Raw genomic sequence first — 21,629 nt, forward strand, 5'->3', positions numbered from 1 at the left:
GGGGCGATTTGGCGCAACGCTGCAGGGACAGAGGTGGATTAAAGTTTCCTGGGGCCCTGGGACAAAGCAAGTGGGGGGGGGGAGCCTGCCCCTTCCACCTGCTGGCCCGCCCCCATACTGCCCCATCTGCCTGCGCCCCCCCCCATGGTTCCACCCCTTTCTGTTCCTTCCCTGGGGTTCCTCTCTGGGTCCCCCCATTCCACCCCCCCCACCCCGACTGCAGCTCCTCAACCCGTGTGCTACTTTATGTCCTCCCACCCGTCCCAAAGACCGGAGACGCCCTGGCCCCCCGTCACAGCCTGAGGCCTCAGTGGGGAGTGAGCGCTCCGCCCCCCCCTCTTCCCCCCCCGCAGCGGTGAGCCTGCCTCCGGGGCCGCAGTGTGTGTGTGTGTGGGGGGGGGGGGTGTCCCAGTGCTTGGGCTTCACCCTCCCGCCGCGCGCTTCTGCCGGGGATGGGGTGGAGCGCTGGGGGCTTCCCCTGCCCCCTCCCCACCTTCTGCTGGGGACACCATCAGGGAGGCGTGAGGGCCCCCCAGTTGACCACTGCCCCAGGGCATGGGCCCATAGGCCGCCACTGTTCAGGGCCATGAAATACCCACTGGAGGGGTGGGGGAAGGGGCAGACTTTTCCAAAGAGCTCCTCTCATTTTTTGACACCTAAATAAGCGTATGGCCAGTGGTGAGCTGGCGCCGGTTCCCACCGGGACAACAGGTTCTAAAAGGGCTTTTAAATTTAACACCAGGTAAAGCTCCAGCAGCTCCCCGCCCTGCCCCCCGCCCCTGAACGCGGGAAGCCTGGGAGGGCTGAGAAGGGCGGCTTTACGCAGGTGGGTAGGGTGGGGGACCGAGGAGGGCTCGGGGGGGGGGGGGGGGCGGCGCGGCCCAGCTCCCTGGCCTCAGCCAGGTGGCGCGCCCTGGCCCCGGCCCTGGCTGGGTGGTGTGGCCTGGCTCTGGCCCCGGCGGCACGGCACAGCCCCCAGCTCTGGCCCTGACTCCGGCTGGCCGGGCAGTGTGGCTCCGGCTCGGCTCCGACTCCAGCCAGGCACCCCCCCAGCCGAGCGGCCCCGGCCCGGCCTCCAGCATGGTACAGGGGCAGGGAGCAAGGAGGGGGTGTTGGAAGAGGGCAGGGGCGTTCAGGGGTAGCTGGATAGCGGTTGGGGCAGCTAGGAGTCGGGGGGTGAGAGGGCAGGGAACAGAGGGATTGAATGGGGGCAGGGGTCCTGGGGGGCCATCAGGAATGAGAGGAGGGATTGGATGGGGCGGCAGGGGCCGGGGGACGGGGTGGATGGGGCAGGAGTCCCGCGGGGGGCGGAAGAGCCATGACCCGCTTGTGGGGTGAGGCTGAGGGAACCGGTTGTTAATTTTTTGGCAGCTCACCACTGCATATGGCTACACAGCGATGAAACCCCCTGGCCGGCCTGTGCCCACATTTGTTTTGACCAGTAGGTGCTTTTGAAGTGGGGGGAGGACGGGCTCTGCCAGTTTTGGGGGCGGCCATGGTCAGTATATTTATACACTTCTTTCATATTCTTGGTACTGACTACGTGGCTGTCATTGGTATCTGCGTGAGGGCCGAGCCTTGGGAGAAGGGGCAGAGTGGTGCAAGCAGCGGATGGACGGCCGGCCGGGGTGGGGGAGGCCCTCAGGAGTGGGGTACTCAGCAGAGAGGCAGAACGGGGTGCAGGAGCAGGGCTTCCAGGCGGAGTGAGGGTGGTGCACATGCAGCCTCGGGTGGGGGGAAGCTGAGGAGGCGTGGGCTGTGGGGCGGGGCCGCAGTCCAGGCACCGGTGCTCCCCCGACACCTCTAGGGAGCTTCCGGCACTCCCGCACAGCCTCCCCAAACACAAGCCTCACCTGCTGCCTCTGACTAGGCCTCGTGCACCCCGGAGCACCCCTGGAGTCAGTGCCTGAGGCCAGTGCAGCGGTTTAATTGTGGTGTAAACATTCAGTCTCGGGCTGCAACCTGGGCTCTGGGACCCTTCAGGGGAGGGGAAGGGGCGCAGCCATAGGTGCCGAAACAATTTTGCCACACTAGGCGCTGCTGGATGCTGGCTCTCAAAAACCTAGCCCGGCTTGTGCAGTGCACCGGGCTCCTGGCAATTCAGTCCCATGTGTGGTGTCATTGGCCAGTGCTGGTGCTGAGGAGACTGACCAGCGCTGAAATAAACCCGTAGGTGACCGCAGTGTAAGCGCCAATGCTTGGCTCTTTCCCCAACAGCTGTTGGGCCAACGCAAGCTATTACCTCCCCTGCCTTGTGGCGCTAGTGGTGAACTAACCCCTGGCACAAACCTGACCCGGGCCTTTGTCTTATGTCAGCGGCACCCGTTGTGGGGGACTACCACATCTTTCAGGCCTGGCCCCTTGCTGCTATGATTGTTAAATCCTGACTGCGGAAGAACATCTCATTCATAGCACACCTATCAAAAAAGACTCGTTTTAAATGCTTGGGGAGATTGAGGGCTACAAACCTTGGGAAATCAGCTCTGCCTAATATATTATGTAGAAGTTCTGTAATCATTATTGAACTAAAGTGCATTGAGTAAGTGGATAAAATCAGTCCCACTGTAGCATACGTCTCCAGAGAGCACAGATAAAAATGCCTTGTACTTAAGTAAAAAAAGGTAACAAAATATTTCCAATCCTGGCAACTGCATCTTCCCCCTAATATAAATATGGAACCCCCTGGAGAAGCTGATGATGCAGCAGAGGTTGAAGGGAAAGCAAAGGCAACGGCAGCGGTGCAGCATTAATGGGCGAGGAGGGCGACACATGAGCCTGGCTGACACAGGGAGGCAGTCGCTGTGAAATACGGATGGGGATGGGGGAGTGTGAAGTATGGCTTTCCTTCCCGCCTGAGGGCAGCCCACCAAGCCAGCATGCTCAGGAGGGGGCGGCTGGGGTCAGCCAAAGTCCCAGAGTGTCAAGTGGGGGGGGGCAGGGGATTTCTGCAAGTTGATACCCAGGCTCCCTTACTGGCATCCCAAAACCTCCCTGGGTCCCATTTGTGCAACTCAGCTCCTGGGCTGTGGCTGCCCTGCGCCAGTATAGCCCAGGCAAACGCATCTTTCCTAACACCATCTGCCAGGTGACCTGCAAAGGGACCACAGAGTTAGGCTTCAGGGGCTCATTTGATGGGCGTAGCAGAAAAGAGGAAGGCTGAGCGTGTTGTTAAAACACTGGACTGGGACTCAGGAGATGTGGGTTTAATTCCCCCTCTGCCCCCATCCTCTGTATGATGTTGGGCATAAGAACATAAGAACGGCCATACTGGGTCAGGCCAAAGGTCCATCAAGCCCAGTACCCTGTCCTCTGACGGTGGCCAACGGCAGGTGCCCCAAAGGGAATGAACAAGTGATCCATCCCCTGTCACCTAATCCCACCTTCTGGCAAACAGAGGCTAGGGACACCATTCCTGCCCATCCTGGCTAATAGCCATTGATGGACCTATCTATCTTCCATGAATCTATCTAGCTCCCTGTTATAGTACTGGCCTTCACAACACCCTCTGGCAAGGAGTTCCACAGGTTGACAGTGTGTTGGGTGAAAAAATACTTTCTTGTGTTTGTTTTAAACCTGCTACCTATTAATTTCATTTGGTGGCCCCTAGTTCTTGTGTTATGAGGAGTAAATAACACTTCCTTATTTACTTTCTCTATACCACTCAGGAGTGTATAGATCGCTATCAAGTATCAGAGGGGTAGCCGTGTTAGTCTGGTTCTGTAGAAGCAGCAAAGAATCCTGTGGCACCTTATAGACTTATGCTGCAAAACGTCTGTTAGTCTATAAGGTGCCACAGGATTCTTTGCTGCTTCTAGATCGCTATTATATCCCCCCTTAGTCACCTCTTTTCCAAGCTGAAAAGTCCCAGTCTTATTAATCTCTCCTCATACGGAAGCCATTCCATACCCCTAATCATTTTTGTTGCCCTTTTTGGAACCTTTTTCAATTCCAATATATCCTTTTTGAGATGGGGCGACCACATCTGCATGAAGTATTCAAGGTGTGGGCATATCATGGATTTATATAGAGGCAACATGATATTTTCTGTCTTATTATCTATCCCTTTCTTGATGATTCCCAACATTCTGTTTGCTTTTTTGACTGCCGTCAAATGGGGCACATGCTCCCACTTTTTGTGCCTGACTTCCCTGGCTCTAAAGTAGGGCTAACAATACCTCTTTGCCTTCTCTAGTTAGACTGCAAGTTTTTAGGGGCAGGGACAGTCACTCACTACCTGGTTTTCCTGTGCCTAGCCCAGAACTATCCCTGCTTCTCTCCGTGCTACCCCCTCCTGGCCGCCTGCTTGTGTTGCATGATGCAGGGAAGCCGCCAGCTGGGAAAGGAAGACATGTGGCAGATTCTGGCTACGTGAACAGTCATTAGTAGCCAGAAAGTGAAAATGGCTGATGATAAAGGCTTTTACTCCCCTCCTTGCCCAGGGAAGCATATGGGGAAGCCCAGAAGTGGCTCATGTATCCCTCCCCTCCACATCAGGTGTTTATTCCCCCATGCTCCAGTTCTCTCCCAGGTAGGGTAAAGCATGGAGCTCCTCTGGCTGGCCCAGAGAGCACCACAGAACTCTGTCCCTTACAGCGGTCTGAACTTTCCCATTGCCCCTCACTGCCGCAGCGGAGACACACAGCAGCTGGGAAAAAGTCAACAATGGTGACATGCCCATCACCGGGCTTCAGTGTCTGAACGGAGCCGTTAATTCCAACTGTCCATAGATTTGTAAGGCCAGAAGCAACTGCTAGGACCATCTTCTCCGCCTTGTTGCACTGACTGCGTGACAGACGTTCATGCAGTGATCCCGGCAGTGCTACTCTATTGTGTAAGGGAACGCTACTGAGCCCAGGGGCTTGTGGCTGAATTAGAGCACCTGTTTCAAAGAGAGAGAGCCCATCACACTACTAGGACTCCAAGTCAGGATGACACCTACTTCCCTGGATAAGGCAATCCTAATGGTTAATTACCCTCCCGGTTAAAAAATGGCATCTTATTTCCAATAGGAATTTTTCTAATTGCGACTTCGAGCTATTGGCTCTTGTTTTGCCACTGTCTGCTAGCTTAAAATGTCTGAACCAACGCTCCATGTCAGCCCTTATAGACGGTTATCAAATTGCTTCTTAACTTGTTCTTTGGTAAACTAAATAGATTGAGCTTAGGTCTCTCGCTGTAATGCGGATTGTCCAGCCTCGCCCCCCCCGGCATTCTTGTGGCTCTTAGATGAATCCTTTCCAGTACGTTGTCAATATCCTTCTTTAGCGTGCCAACACCACAGCTGGACACAGTAGTCCAGTAGCAGCCCCACCAGTGCCACGCACAGAGATAGCACTACCTCCCTGCTGGTCAGACAAGTGATGATCGGAGTCTTTATTTCCTGTCCTTACTCAGATGAGTAAGGGCAACATTAGCTTAGTTGATATCTGTCACAGGGCAGGGGACAGTGTCACCTGGCTCCAGTGTTTGTCGTTACAAGCCCCACTGAAGTCCATGGAAATACTCGCATGCGGAAGGTATTACTCAGTGTGAATAGGGTGGCAGAATCAGGCCCCCGGATAAGGCCAGAGGCTGCCTGGCCCTGATGCAGGTATGCTGTGTGTCTGTGGCAGGAGAGGGTGCCAGGAATTCCCCCACCACTTGCATATCCCATCCAGGGTTGGTCTAGACTAGCACAAGTGGTTAAAATGAGCTAACAGAGCTCCAGGTTGCACCCTGACCAGCTAAAGCAAAGTAGAAAGGTCTTAGCCTGTGTCTCCACAAGGGAAAAGGTTGAAGTTAGTGTAGCTGACCCCAACCACCTTTGCTAGTCGAGGCAGACCCAGAAGAGCCAGGTAGAATTGCCATCCCTGCACTTGGGCTAGAGGCCTAGGATAAATCATTTGCGTCCCAGCTAGATTAGTTTTGATACAGATGGGAGCAAACTCAGGTTCGTTGCCAAGCAAGTTACCTCAGGGCACTTTCAAGGGAAGCGTTTTAGAACAGGCAGAGAGTTTAGTACTACGGCTAGAGATTAGTTCCTAGTCTCTGTAGCAAACCCATCCCCAACCCCATTGTCTAGCTCAGTGGGGCTATGGAATCCCATTCTGCAGCCTGCGTCCCACACCAATGGGCCATGCTGGCTGTCCTCTCTCCCAACCCTTAAATCCCCTACCCCATTGCACATCACATAGAGAAACGCTTCCAAGACTAGAGAACAAGGGCCAAGGTGTGCAAAGGGGCCACGCTGCAGCAGGCCCAGCTGACTTGAGGGCCAATGATGAGGTGTAAGGAGATTGCGTGGACTGGGATGCTAAGCAACGTGAGGAGAGGGGCATAGGAGCGAGGCTGTAGCAGGAATCTGGGGATGGAGAAGTGGGCTACAGTGGATGAGCAGCAGCACAGAAATAGGGAAGGGGCTCACAAAACTATGCGAGAAGCCTGTTGCGTGGGACGGCGACCCCTCATTTTACTCAGCTTTTAAAAAGCCAGGGGAAATTCCCATACAAAAAGCTTTGTGAAATTAACGTGCAACCTCTGAAAAGCAAGGAAATGACCCATTTACACAGCATTACCATCCCCCCCTCATTTCACACACCTGACCGCCCGAACACCAAAATATCCAACTGCCCTCACTCCATAAACTCCCTTTTCAGGCCAACATATACCCAACCACAGGGCATGCACCCCCACTCCCACCCATGTCCAAATGCACAGGCCAAACTCAGCCCTCACACGTTTTTTATTTAGTACAAACACCACTTTTTAGATTTGACCATTACAGGTGGATGTCTAGACAACATATCGTCTCCTTGCTGAGGTCAGAGTTCAGGGTATATCTCTGAGTTTGTCTGGAAAGCCCAGATTCTTAGCCAGGCTTAATTAGAATTTGGGTCCCTGCAGTTTATGTGGGCTCATGCTACCTGTCTTCAGAATTGGCTAAAAATAACTGTGCATTGAACATATTGGGTCCTGGCTTTACTGCCTGCAGACTGGCTGTGTAACACTGCTGGTGGAATGTACGCACTGTAAAAAATCACTGGCCACATACGTCCGGGGCTTGCTTTTCAGAGGTGCTGAGCAACTATACAGCAATGAGAGTTGCCTGGGCTTAGTGCCTTTAAAAAGAGGGCAAGCAACACCACCTTGGCCAGTGCATAGGCTATGAGCTAATGGTAAACATCTAGCAGGTAGCCTAGGCAGAGCTGGTAGTGAGAGTTGCAGACACTATCTCTAGTCTAGCAGAACTGATGTTCTGCTATAATAGTAGAAACTTAAGACCAACTTTCTCTTTGAAAGTCAACTCTGCCATATGCTTCTACTTTCAGTTACAACTTTGCCAAACTTCAGCTGCCGGGGCTGGAAGTGAGGGATTCTGTCCCTGGCTCTGCCGCAGACTTCCTAGGTTATAGTGAGTAAGAGTCTATCACCATGGATCTACACAAGATGACAAATAAAGGTTGCACAAGAGCTTTTAATTCTGGCCTCTCCTAACTAGAGTGCTTGACTTTGTAACTTTAATATTCTTTTAGCAGAGGGGGGTTGGGTTTGTATCCAGTTATACAGTACGACCTTTATCCTTTTTGTACTGCAGCCACTCAAGGGCAATACAGTAACAGGTGCTAGGGAAGGTTGGATTCCAGCCCAAGGAGAGCGATGGTGCTGTTTTGTTTTGTGTACAAAAATAAAAGAAGAGGTGACGTCCTTGGGAAAATATCCCCTTCCCACCTTCGCTCTGAGGGTGGTGTCAGGGTGGGCATTGACAGTTTTGTGTCTGTTAACAGAGCCCTCAAAAGGCTATAATTCTTCACTCCCATTTGAATCTGAGACCCATAGGCTTAGAAGGGACCGCAAGGGTCATTTAGTGTAACCCCCTGCCAAAATGCGGGATTTGTTGTGTCTAAAAGAAGAGTTTTCGGTGCCATTGCAACATCTTCAACCCCTGGGCTACTAACCACTTCTCTTTCCTCTGCATTGATAGAGCAGAGGAGGAAGGGGAGGTGACACTCTTTGGAATGAAGCACATCCCGCCTATCTGGTAGGTGACAGAGGCTTAATATGAAGACTGGCAAGGTGGAATCTCCTTACAGAAGCCCGTAACTTCACTCTGGAAAGGAAGGGTGCTCTTGTGGGTAAGGCAATGGACTGCCACTCAGGACACTTAGGTTCAGTTTTTGCCTGTGCCACAGATTTCCACTGGGATGTTGGGCAAGATACTTATGGTCTGATTCTGCACCATCGGAGTCGATGGGAGTTATGCCATGGACTTCAGTGATCACAGGATCAAGCCTTTACTCTCTAAGAGGCTCGGCCATAATATGGGGATGATACTTCCTTTCTCCCACCCTCCATCACCCTTGTGTATTGAGCCAGCAAGCTCTTCAGAGCAAGGACTGATTCTAGCTATGTTATTGCACAATGATTGTGCGTAGACGCTGTACAAAACACAGCTAGAATCTGTCCTTGAAGCCTTATTGTAATAATGTGATATAAGCAAAAGTTCACTGAAATCAATACAAGAGGAGTTTCAATGCAGCACGAGAGGAGTTTCATGCAAAGTAGATTTCCATGTGCTATTCTGCCACTTGTTGCTGCTCTGTGTTTTAAGAAGGGCAGTTCAGAAGCTTCCGGCTTCCACCTTATAGTTATCCTGGTCTGTTGAGCAGTAGAAGCAGATAAATAAAGTCACAACCAGGGGCTCTAGTCACAGACAGGAAGTAACTTTAATTAAATATTGTGAAAGTTGAAAAGTTTTTACAGCTTGAATTTCTGCAAAAAAATTATAACAATCTCTACAGTAGTTAGTTTCTCTAACAATAGAACTGTACAGTGTGTGTGTCTATTCAAAAAGATTTAGATAAGAAGGTGAAAGGTTAGTAGTTTCAGAGATGACTTCATTTTAGCTGCATCCTAGTACAACTGTGAGGAAATCGGCATACTTTATGCAATCCAGTTATTGTGTAGCTTCACCTTTTGAAACGGAAATCTGAATGTTTCCACTTAAAGCCATATTCTGTAAGAGTGGCATCTTTTACTTAGTAAGAGACAGGGGTCCTTTGCAGGGAGATTTTGATAAATTTCCTTTCATCCGATCACTATAAATAGTTGCAACAAAACACGTTGTTCATGGATCTTTGGACTTCGAAGTAAAGGGCTACGAATGTACATGGTTAACATGGCTGTCTAAATGGCTACGACTTAGAATGGAGTTCTACAAGACCAATCAAGGGTGTCACTGGACAAAATATGGCTTTAAATTTGATTACATTGCCATGCTGTTGCTTACTATGTGAATTGGAATAATCGTTTCGAGTACAGAGAAGCAATACATTGATGTCTCTCACATTTTCCAGTTTTTTTTCTTTTATTTGCCTTTTCCCCCAAAAAAGATCACACTGTGACTTTCTAGTGAAAACCATTGCAAAATTCATACAGGAAGCATGCACCGTTGCAGCATCGTTGGAAATGATTTCTTGCTCTACTAGAAAAAAGTTACATTGTCTTAAGGTAACAAAAACAGTTCTTTTGTGCTTTTCAATTCCTTTTTTTTCTTAGAATGTTAGTGATGATTGACAGTTCTGGTGCACAGTACAATGTACAAGTGAAATGAATATGATTTGCATTGTTAAGGCATCCAATCTGCTGGTTTATATTTATGTGAAAGACAGAGAAATATACAAGCAGACTTTAGAAAGAAAGTATTTTCATTGAGTTCTATGAAGTTTCTCCCCATATTTAATGCACAAAAATGCGTCACTCCAAAGAGGAGAGATCCCATGCATATTAATAGAGTAAAACAGCATTATTTTTTGTTAAGCCTCAAAAGCAAAGGATATTTTTTTAAATCTACATAACTAAATGCTACAAGAATAATATGCTACTTTTTGCCATATATTGGAAAAAACTTCTTAACTTACAAATAATACAAAAATAGACAATGGCTTTTAGGTGGAAATAAAAAAATGGAAGCATGGTTTAAAACAATCTTAAAAAAACGCTATAAATGAAATGTTTTAAAATCACATTTAAACAGCTAATACAACGGTGAATGACCAAACAAATCAGCACTTTTCACATAGCAAACATACACAATAAAATAAACTGGGGATGGAGGGGAAAAGCAATGTACAAATTCCAAAGATAAATACATTATTTATATGGATATTTTACAAAATCCCCTTTAAAACAAACAAATAAAACCCCCCAAACAAAACAAAAAAGCTTTTTTTTCCCTTTAATTAATTTTGCAAGTATGTGCAAGCTAAAGGTAGTGAGCTCTTTTTGCAAAATATGCAGTAATTTTGTGTGACATTGAAAAACTGTCTTAAGACATTAAAATGTATAAATAGAACAACAACTTTGGCAAAAAATCACAAAAAATCTACAGTATTTATAACTACATACAAAACACAACAGCAAAGAAAAAATATCAGATAATGCATCTTCAGAGCTTTGCTGCCTCTTTGACTAATAGTTTTAAGAACACTTCCCAGATAATGATAGCAAAATTCCTGTAAAACAGAACCTATGGTTTTGATTTGAAACCTTCTCACGGCCCTTCCCCCTCCCACCCACTTGCAAATTCAAATTCATGTTTCCACTTACTATTCAAAAACAGTTACCTGTTGCTTAATATATTATGCTACAAACTGAGAGGGTCGGCTGATACAGCAACAATCCTAGTGGGAGGCTGACAAAAATGTGTGTGCTTCTAGATCATTGAGAATGCAGAACTACAGACGAGTCAATTCTGGTTCTGCTCCATAGAAACAAATAGATTAAAGTGAGGAGGAAAATTTATGATTACACCCAACATGTAATAATGGCTTGAGTCCGTGTCTTTAGACAGCGACACACAATCCAAAGGAGATTTGTATGCACAGCTCAGGTTATGCTAAACTCAAGGGAGGCCACTCATTTGGAAAGATTCTGATATAAGCTAAACAGAGAGCCATGCTAGTCTAATTATGCAGTTTTAGCATTATATCCAGAGGCACTGGGTTTCAGAGTTAAAGACGTCAGCTTACGTTATTCATGTCCTTAGCTACATTTTCACCAACTTTTCTCATCGCATTATTTACACAATTATTTAGTCTGATATTAAAAACAGAGGTTACAAATTCTCTCCCTGTTTTAAAAGAACAAATGCTTAGTGAGTGGTATCTATTTAATTAGAGAATGAAAAATGTATCGGATTAGCAAACCATCCCTGGATAAACAACACATATGAGCCGACTCTTAATTAAATGGCCATTATTCTTCTAAAAAAACTAACTGGCACTTCTATTCTGTCCCTTACTGACTTGTTTGTAAATGTTACCACTTCATTTCCTTTCACACAGCTTTAGAAAAGGGTCATAAATTAAAAATATGAAGTTTCATCTCTAGTGTCCGTTGCAGAACTGTATGATTTATAAAAGACAAATGGCTGTTGAGTTAAATCAAGCTTCAAAAAATAAAACAAACAGAAAACAAAAATCAAGAAAAAAGTGGATTTTCTTTATCAACACAGAATAAATATATCTCCCAAGTACTTGGGATGGACAACTCAAATCAACACCTTGCAATTGCAGATTCTTTGTTAATTTCGGTATTTGCAAGGATGGTGATTTTTGTTTTGTTTAAAAATCTGCAGTTATTGTAAGATTCCTCTTTATTTTATTGTATTTTATTTTTTTAAAAAGGCCTGAGTAAAAAGTTCCACTCTGGGACTTGTATCAGATTTCTCTCTGAAGCAGAATTCAACCTCTTCAATAAAATTCTTCAAGGCAATCCTTTCACATGGGAGGAACAATCATGCCAGATATAGCTGTTAAAAAGAGGGGAGAGGAAGGAAAAAAAGAAAAAGAAAAAGAAAAAAGTAACTCCTTTGCATCACACCTTCAATTCCAAAACCCTCACTGCATTTACCAGTCAGATACTATCTATACTGGGAGCTGAATTATACACAAGTGTCAAACGATAGGAATAACAATATATGCATTAAATACAAAAGATCTGATTCTGATCTCACTGACGCGTGTAAATCAGGTCTAACTGCTGGCATCAATGACATTTTTCTGGCGTAAATTTAGCACAGTATCTGAGCTCAGACTCAACCCCTTTTCAGCTCTTAGATGCAGAATTTGGTTGCTGCTGGCAAAGCTGAGGAGGCCTAAAACTGTGAGAATTTTCATAAATTCTGTTAATTTCTTAAGAAGAACAGACATTTGTGCCCTGTGTGGGCATACAGCTGTCGTCCCACATGTCAGCAGTGTATACTAAAGCCATAGTCTGTTGCCTTATGTACACTAACACTGGATCCTTTTCTTAGGCAGCTTTCCCAGACAAAATCATTTCGGTATTCAAACCCCTGAAGAGTGGATGGTCAAACCTATCACTCAGTGTTTCTGGGCTAGACTGAGAATACATTTTGCTGTTTTGTGAGAGAGTTTAGGAGTAGGCCAGCATGAGCTGATACAGACCCAAGTGATGCTGAGAATGATGATACAGGATTGAAACATCTGATCCAAAGGCTGACTGGGACCCTTGCAAATTAGAACAGCAGTTAAGCCTATGGGAAATCAAAGCTTCAGACCCTATCACTTAACTAACAGGAGCCAGCTGAGAAGACGGATTTCCTCCAGTAGGCTCTTTTATTTGGTTGTCGCAGCTCTGCAGAACTGATGGGTTGGCAACCACTAGCTGACCCAGGGTGGACTCAGTGCTCACCTATACTCCTTTCCCTGATTCTCTCAGACTGTGGCACACACTGATTCATTTAACATTTTACCTATTTAAAAACTTGTTGGATATTGACATTACTTGGAGTTGTGCATGTGTAGCCAGTGGTCCTGAGAGCAACTTAAACCTCCTACAGAAGAAAGTTCCAAGTTAAAGCTGCAATCAATCCTTAACCCAGTGTTGTTGGGCTCAGCATCATGGCATCTTATGGACTCACCAAATCTTTAGGTGCCTTTTCCACTACTGGGATGAATTAAGAGTAGAATTTTAGTCTTAATTTAGATTTTCGTCTCTTTTGTTTGTTTAAGGTGGATTGATGATTTTACTGCACTATTCTTTCCAATATAATTTCCTTCTTTTTTCCCCTATCAGGGCTCCCATTGCAAACTCCCTTCAATTGGAATGGTGCATCATGAGATATAGAATCACAGTCTCTCTTAAACTGGTTTACAGAAAACAGCTACAGAAAAACAATAGACTTCCTCACAGTTTCACCTCCACCTTTGTCTCTCTTTGTTTACCAGGGACCACACACTACTACAACCTGTACAGAACAAGGGCACATCTAGTGGCTGAATGGTATACTGCAAGCATGCAGTGTGGTCCCAGAACATAGGAGAGTCAAGGTGGGTGAGGTAATATCTTTTATTAGACCAACTTCTGTTGGTGAGAGAGACAAGCTTTTGAGCTAACTAAAAGTAAACATCATTACAAGGGGGTAGTCGCATAGGTTCTTCATGAATGTTATAACAGGATTGCATCTTTGAAATAGTAGTTGTATGGTTATTTGCAAGAGGATATAAAATGCATACTAGACTTCAGGCTGGCTGCACTTCGTGGGTGCATGATTTAAACACCAGAGTTGCCATCTCGGACATCTGGGCAAATGATTTCTTAGGGAAAAACTCAGTCCTATGACTGGTTCTAATTCATTGTGCTTTAATTACAGCTGCAATCACTTGATAAGAACCAAGCCAAAGTGAAAGACTTGCAGATTTGGGGGTGGAGAGGGAAATGTTTTCTCCACAAACACCACCATATGTGCAAGAATTACAAGTCTAATCAGTGCGGGGAAACCAGCTCAAGTAAACTGCATTGATTGAATTAAATAAAATGAGAGAAGGGGAGAATTCAAAACACATCCACAGTTGCTGTATGACATCCTAAGAGGTGACATGTTCCAATTGTCCAGCTGCATTTCTGTTCTTGGAGCGTCTCTCCCAGCAATGTTTTTGCAAAGGTTGATTGCACTAGGCATTCTGGTAAGGAGCTGGGTTATATCTGGGGCACTTTTAAAGAACTTTCATTTTAGGGTCCCCCAAACAAGCTGCTGTAGTTTCACCCAAAGTTCATAAAACCAGGGACGATGCTAAAGAAATAACACCAAGTTTGCTCTGCAGTTTGACCTTAGAGAGAGGCGAAGTCAGGGAATAGAGTCAGAGACTAAGGCCAGGATTGTTCCCTGTTTCAGTCATGTCCAAAGGCCCCAGTGAGGAAGAAGGGCCCCTTTCTATTCTATGCAGGTTCTTATACCGTGCTCAGCACAGTAGTCTCCGAGCACCTTCCAGTTGTTCATTAAGCAATGTGACTAACATCTGTCACCCTCCAAGAAGCCCCTCCATAGGACTGAAGCGCCGTACTCAGGGAGGGGCATGCTTAGGCCCGGTAGACCTGCATTCTCCTCCCACCAGCCCTGTGGGGGGCACTCATACTAAAGTTAAAATTGGTGGAGTTGAGATATACAGTATCTATTTTAGGGTGACCAGATGTTAAGGGGTGGCATGGTTTTTTTTTTTTTTTTTTTTTTTTTTTTTTAAAAACACTCACCTGTCCGGGAGTTCGGCAGCAATTTGGCGGAGAGCCCTTCAGGACGGTCTTCGGCGGTATTTCGGCGGCGATAATAAACCTTGCTGCCAAAGACAGAAGCACCCGCCACCGAAATACCGCTGAAGACCGTCCGCGACTGAAGGACTCTCTGCCGAATTGCCGACGACGACCAGGAGACAAAATATCGGGACAAATGGCGTCCCGACCGTACTCTGGTTGGGACGCGGGACAAATGCCTCAAAATCAGGACAGTCCCAATTTTATCGGGACGTCTGGTCTCCCTAATCTATGTGGATCTGTGGGTTTGGGGGCTGAACTCTCCAACATCATTCCTTCTGTGGGGCTGGGGAAAACTTGCCCCACCCATGGAACATGTTCACAACTTGGTATGGGGAACTTCATGGAGTTTCCAGCCCTCTATATGGGGACAAGTTGGGCCTAAAAATCATGGATGGTAAAGATGCTATAAAGATGGATGGAAAAGATGCCATAAAGTATTCTTAGGCCTCATCAGACAAGGTCCCATCTTCCCCTCCTTCTGGCATAGGGAGCCATGGAAAGACCATGCTGCCACCATGCAGGAGAGGGAGATGAAGGATCTATCCAGCAGCCATCTCCACCAGGAAGCCTCTTGTGGATTCTCTGACATTTGTTGGGTCTGAGGAAATGGAAACTCTAGGGAATTCCAGTCCCCTCCCACCCAGGTAGGTGATAACAGGGCCCCAGTTAAGGGTGAGATTGTGATTCACCCTATGTGCACATGTGGGGGATTAACGTGGGCCACTGGACTGGGACTTAGAAGACCTATGTTCTACGGGTCAGTGACTTTGGGCAAGTCAGTTTCCCGATCTGTATAAATGGGGACAATGATATTTACTACCTTTGTGAAGCACTTCGGGATCTATGGACGAAAGTCCTGAAAGAAGAGCACGTTGGTGGGAACTGGGAGGAGGGGGTGGGGGTTGTAAGGCCCTCTTGGCTCAGCTAAGTACAGGGGTGAGAGCAGCCTCAGTGGAAGCCGTAACGCCTCTTCCTAAGTGGGTGGGGGGAAGTTGAGGGGAAGAGGAGGGAGTGGGGACTCTGTCGCCGCCCCCAACTCTAGCTAGCAAGCTGAGCTGCTGCTGAAGGGTAAGTAATCTGTGCCAGGGGAAGGTCTAATGCAGGTTACTGCATCCCCAGGAGCAAGGGGGGAACCCAGAGACAAAATCACATCTCTCTGAGTCTGGTCTCCTCCTGGAGCAGCACCACTATGTGCAGCCCCATAGTGGGGACTTGTGGGAACGCCACAACTGAGCCTTATGCAAATAATGACAACTCCTCACTCTAGGGCTGTTCAATTTCCCCATAGATTAATGCAAGAGATGCACCTGGTGCCATTGGAAGTGAAATGATACACAAGTACATCAGGTTTTCAAGGCATCACTATTATTATTCTTATTGAGGAGCTCTGATATTCTGAATTAAATTACAAGTCAAATAGAGAAAACGACATCTTTTCTGCCTAAAAGCCTTGGCATTTCCATTCTGCCAGGTCCTCATTTAGATCATGCTACTTTTGTTCCTTAAGTGCTACGTCTACAGGGCCATGTAAATTCTCTCAACTGCAGCATGCCATCAATTCTGAAAAAAGGAGAGATCAGAGGGAAATGCTGTAGGTATGAGATCAGACCTCCTCTAAAGGAGAGAGAGGAACAGACCCTATACATGGGCATTATTTCTGCCCATCCCATGCTCATTTGTATCTGCTGTTAGCAAATTACAGAAATAATGTATTTTGAGTTTTACAAAATTGCTCGGCAAAGAGAACAACAGATCAGCATGGCTGCAGTTCTAGTGACTTCAGCTACATAAGCAAAGCTTGATTGCTTTCTAGTGTAACCAGAAGCCCAAGAGAGATAAGACAGCCTCCTTATACATGGTTGTTTATTTAAGCAATAAGACACAACAGGCAGTGCATTTCTGAGTGATTATTGCATGCCTCGGGTGGTGTCATAAGGCACAGGGCTAAAGGCCGTGTGTCTAACTCACCAAGAAGTTCAGTGGTGCCCTAGAAATGAACCGTTTCTCTTGGTGTCTTATTCCTATTATGAAACTGAATTGCTAAATACAAATTAGGGGACATACTTAGATCGGTCTGTTTTCTGGATGTGACATAACGAGGCGGCAATCAGCAATCCCCAACTGCGACCAGTGCTCTAAGCTCATTCCATAATTGCTTTTCATAATACAGTAGGTGAAATCTGGAATTCCGTGTGTGATGAAGTGAAAAACAATGATTTTTAAAAACCTCCTGCTGCTCATTCTCTGTCCCCACTCCAAAGCAAGCGGGGGAGGGACAGAAGAAACACAAACACTCTCAAAAGCCCATGTGAGCCAACTATCGGTTTCCAATTTTTATTCACAAGGCTAAATAGGGCTAGCTGATGCCGTTGCAAATAAATGCTGTTCAAATCTGCAGGTCACTGGCAATGATGGATTTTTAAAAAGAGCACATTTTCTGTGAGCCAAGGTTTCGCTGTCGATTAAAAACCTGGTTGTTTTGTTTCTAACGTGTTAAATGAGGGGTTTGACTGACACTTCAAAAAACCTACTAATTCATATGTTCTAGCCTTATAACTACTTATTTCAGCATAAGGATTTATACCCCCAATTTATCAGTCTAAAGTACACTGAATGCAATGCTTATCTTTAGTCATGATAGATGCCGGATTTTATGAATGAATTCTTCCCACTCCACATGCATATAGATTTTATTTTGTGAATGATGCCATCTCAGCTCTGATTGCGAGGCAAGCATCTCTCCCCTTTGGAATGACAGAAGCTGTGGCATGGCACGCAGATACTTTAGGACATTACACACATTTTGAATAGATCATTCCGAAACAAGCCCTAAGTGAAATGGGTTTAGTGACTAAAGGGTTTATTCTCCGCTCAGTACTCTTTATCGGACTTGCACAGGCACGTGGAAAGGAAAATGCCCAAACCTGAGGTCTAAAGTACAGCATGCATCAGAAAACCTTTCCACCTCTGGCATAGCCTGAGACAGTTGGCTGCATCTGCGTATGAAACCCCCTCGGTCTGAGTGAGCATGAACACGTATACGTCTCAGCATGCTAACGTGGCGTACAGTAATTATAAGAGAGGGTTCGGCACCACATTGTACAGTACGTCGCAGCAAACAATGAAATGGGCAGTTCGGTTTCCTACAGCATCCCCAGTGCTGACTGGAGTTTAATCTCCCGTTCCCACAGTGTGCACGAACACGATTTCGGACTTAGGTAACCATATTCGTATACTTTTGAATTAGAGAACTAGGGACATAGAAAAGAAGCAGCTCCTGTATTACCAACGGCCAAAGAGGCTTTCAAAGGGACACTGCATCATTTAGGAGATTAATTGGTTTACGTGCAGTCCATTAATCACAAGGAGCAGTTTGTCCCGTTATGCAGTAAATTGGGAAATGCTGCTTTTAGTTAGGAATGCGCCTTGTATTTATTAAAGGCAAACATATGCACCAAGCTTTGCAGCTGTGTATGTGCCGTGACGCCCTACAGCTCTTGCGGAGTCAGAAGGATTTCTGCATAAGAGTACGATGACAAAGAAAAAAAAAAGGAAGGGAAGATTGAGTGACGTACTTCAGGAGAAGGCCAGCCCCTGGAGAGACCCTGCAGTGGAGTACTTGCTAGAGTCCACAAAAGACTGGTCTGATAATGGACGACAACAGGGAATAAGAGAGGAAAGAAAGAAAAAGGATGGTATTAGTAAGCGGAAATAGTTCTCGTTTTTATCACAACACTAGATCGGTGCTTTTAAAGCCATAGCATCTAAATTCAGTAGGATTAGTAGAGTTAAAGAAAGGGCGTGTTCCCAGTCACCTGCTAGGCACAGGGGGATGGGGATAGATTCCAGTTACTCTTTACAGGAGTACACTATAGGCCAGAGACCACGACAGTCCCATCAAGCTCCATCCCCTCTGCCAACATCTAATTAAACACCTAATTAAATGCTGTGCGTAATGTAGCGCTGCAACCTTGCGGTTTCATGAGGAGCAATCTTCCTCCCCGTGCTGATCTCACCTACCTTGCAGGCTATTGCCATTGGTGCTGGTGCAAGCGGGAGGTGGGGAAGTTTGCGGTCTCACGACAGGGGCAAACGCACTCTTCTGTTTCACCGCTGAGACCATGTTGGCTGGTGAGAAGGAGAAAATCCCAGAGGAACTGCTACAGTTTGATGGGAGGCTAGTGGAGGAGGCCATTGTTGGACTTGATGGCACGACTAGAGGAAAAAAACCCAAAACCAAGCATTTCTTACACTGTGAATTCACAAGCAGACACTGAGAAGAAAAGATTCCTGATTCCAGGATGCACAGGTCCTGATTTCAAAAGACCCTGAGACCATCCACATCTCCCCTTGACTTCAGTTAGAGTCCCGCGTTCTCAGCACTTCTGAAAATCTGGCACATAGTGTATGGCGATCACCACTGTAAATCTCACAGGCCTTACTGCCTAGTACTTGATCATGAATCTTAGCAGGCAGCAGGTTTAAAACAACAGGAAGTATTTCTTCACACAATGCACTGTCAACCTGTGGAACTCTTTGCCAGAGGATGTTGTGAAGGCCAAGACTATAACAGGATTAAAAAAGAACTAGGTAAATTCATGGAGGATAAGTCCATTAATGGCTATTAGCCAGGATGGGCAGGGATGGTGTCCCTGGCCTCTGTTTGCCAGAAGCTGGGAATGGGTGACAGGGGATGGATCACTTGATGATTATCTGTTCTGCTCATTCCCTCTGGGGCACCTGGCATTGGCCACTTTCGGAAGACAGGACACTGGGCTAGATGGACCTTTGGTCTGACCCAGTGTGGCCGTTCTTATGTTCTTAAACATCATTCTTGTTGGTGTGATAGACTCTTCCTTTTCATCCAGCACATTACTTTATTATTTTTAAGCTACTTTAGCTATGATTGGGACAAATCTTTAGGACCTACTTAATGTGGCAGATCATACCAGTTCAATCGCTGAAGGGACAGTATAGTATTTTAAATGGAAACTTGGAGCTAGTTCTTATTTGGAAAGTCCAAGCCTTTCAACTGGACTGGGATACCCGCATTGAAGGCAGCCCATTTTTGCAGCTAAATGGGTCTGGAAAGATCTGCAGTGTTTCATAAAACCTGCAGAAGATCAGAGCTTGTGGCACCCAACCAACCTATTTGACAAGAGTCAGCTGCAGAGCACCAGTGGCTGGGATTTTTCTGTTATTCCCATTGGATGGGTTGGGGGTGAAAAAGTGCTATTAAGAGGGTGGAGAGTTAAACGAGTCTCCTGACTTGTGATTTGTTCTCTGGGTCAGGAGGGGTCACGGCAGAAGTGACTTTCAGTAGATTCTAAAAGTTAATTGAGCTATAGGCAGCATGGAGGCTGCTGAAACCGCAAGATGGCTGCTGTCATAGCTTCATCTATTTATGTTTACTCTTTTTGATTCTTGGAACTAGAACATAAAAACATAACAGCTTCCATATTGGGTCAGACCCATGGTCCATCTTACCTAGTATCCTGTCTCCAACAGCATCCTCTGCCAAAGCTTCAGGGTAGTGTGCAGAACAGGGCAATTATGGAGTGATCCACACCGTCTTCTACTCCTGGTTTCTGGCAGTCAGACGTTTAGGGTTGTCCCGAGTATGGGGTTGTGTCCCTGACCATCTTGGCTAACAGCCAGTGATGGACCTGTCCTCCATGAACTTCTCCAGTTCTTTTTTGAATCCATGTATACTTTTGGCCACCACAACATCCCAAGGCGATGATTGCCCCAGGTTAGTTGTGTGAAAAAGCACTTTGTATTAAACCTGCTGCCTATTAATTTCTATTGGGTGACCCTGGGGTTTTCTGGGAAAGGGTAAATAGCACTTCTCTATTCACTTTTTCCACACCACTCATGATTTTTATGAACCTCTAGCATATCGCTCTGTAGACGTCTCTTTTCTGAGCTGATCGGTCCTAATCTTTTTAATCTCTTGTAGGGAAGCAGTTCCATACCCTTGATCATCTTTGTTGTCATTCTCTGAACCTTTCCCAGTCCCACTCTATCCTATGTAAGATGTGGTAGTAATTGCATAATGCAATTGTCTCATTGTGGGTATCACCCCTGTAAATCCTGCTTCCCAAGTGTACCTTCTTTGCCATCCCGATAAGTGAATTCCACCTAGCCTGTCTCAAGATGACCTGTGGGTCCTGTGATGGTGCATTCTCATTTATAAATGCCGAAATCAGGCTGTTTTCTAGCTTCAAAGTGTCAATCAGCTTTGGGAAGCCGCCTTCTTCTCTGGACCCCATTGGACTCCTCTCAGGGCCATCATCAGAATACACAGCATCACAAACATTTATTCATATTTTTCATCTGGCCAATGGGTGGGTGGGTTAGGATGGCACAGTGGGAGGACGGGATGGTATAAGGGGAAGGGTTGGATTAACAAATCATATGTTGGGTGATATTTAGGATACTGAAAACAGGGACTTACTTTTATGATAGCCAAGTCAAGAAAACCTCCTGGTGGATCTGTGACCACAGTCTGGATATCGAGAATGCTACATTTTCATTCAGAGCCATGGGCCAGATGCTCAACTGGTGTAAATCAGTGTAGCTCAATTGTCTTCAAGTGAGCTACTCTGATTTATATCAGCTCAACATCTTGCCCCACTTATGGGAGTAAATAGATGTCTTCAGGGTTTATGAACAGGTTTAGAATATTTTTAAATGAAGGCAACTTATTCAGATGTGTCTGATTTTTAAACACCCCCTGTTTACATTGCAAAGTTGACACAAAGGAGGTTTGATTTTTAAATGGCTGAGTACTTGGAATCCTGTTGATTTACTGTATAATGCAATTAATGTCTTTGGGTCATGGATTTATCATGTAGGGAGTTTGTTTTCATAAAAATACATCCAAACAATTCCAGTTAATACAGTATTATTGGACTCCAGCCTTGAACCAAAACAGAAAGGGACCTATTACCAGTGGGATTCCTTATTCTTATTGTTCATCTGGTTTAGAAACTATTTATGAACATGAGTGGTTTATGAATAATTAAATATTATAGGAA

At 46.1% G+C, this 21,629-nt stretch overlaps 1 protein-coding gene and 1 long non-coding RNA gene across 8 annotated transcripts in view; one reads left to right on the forward strand and one right to left on the reverse strand.

Moving 5' to 3' along the window:
* The first annotated feature begins 247 nt into the window (after nucleotides 1-247).
* Nucleotides 248-9,492, forward strand: LOC123376511. The gene is made up of 3 exons (XR_006581818.1): nucleotides 248-355; nucleotides 7,961-8,017; nucleotides 9,369-9,492. It is a non-coding gene; the product is annotated as an uncharacterized LOC123376511 (long non-coding RNA).
* Nucleotides 8,679-21,629, reverse strand: part of EBF1 (EBF transcription factor 1) — a 317,339-nt gene continuing 304,388 nt past the window's right edge. For 4 of the 7 annotated variants that reach the window (XM_045028556.1, XM_045028555.1, XM_045028554.1 and 1 more), the window contains exons 15-16: nucleotides 18,610-18,804; nucleotides 8,679-11,788 (exon numbers count right to left, since the gene is read on the reverse strand). In XM_045028556.1, the coding sequence (XP_044884491.1) occupies nucleotides 11,757-11,788; nucleotides 18,610-18,804 (227 nt within the window). In that variant the 3' untranslated portion in view covers nucleotides 8,679-11,756. Of the gene's footprint in view, nucleotides 11,789-18,102; nucleotides 18,234-18,609; nucleotides 18,805-21,629 lie in introns of those variants that run through there. The other 3 variants (XM_045028552.1, XM_045028550.1, XM_045028549.1) reach the window with 1 other exon arrangement.

Source organism: Mauremys mutica, chromosome 8 (assembly GCF_020497125.1).
Source record: "Mauremys mutica isolate MM-2020 ecotype Southern chromosome 8, ASM2049712v1, whole genome shotgun sequence".
NCBI lineage: Eukaryota > Metazoa > Chordata > Testudines > Geoemydidae > Mauremys > Mauremys mutica.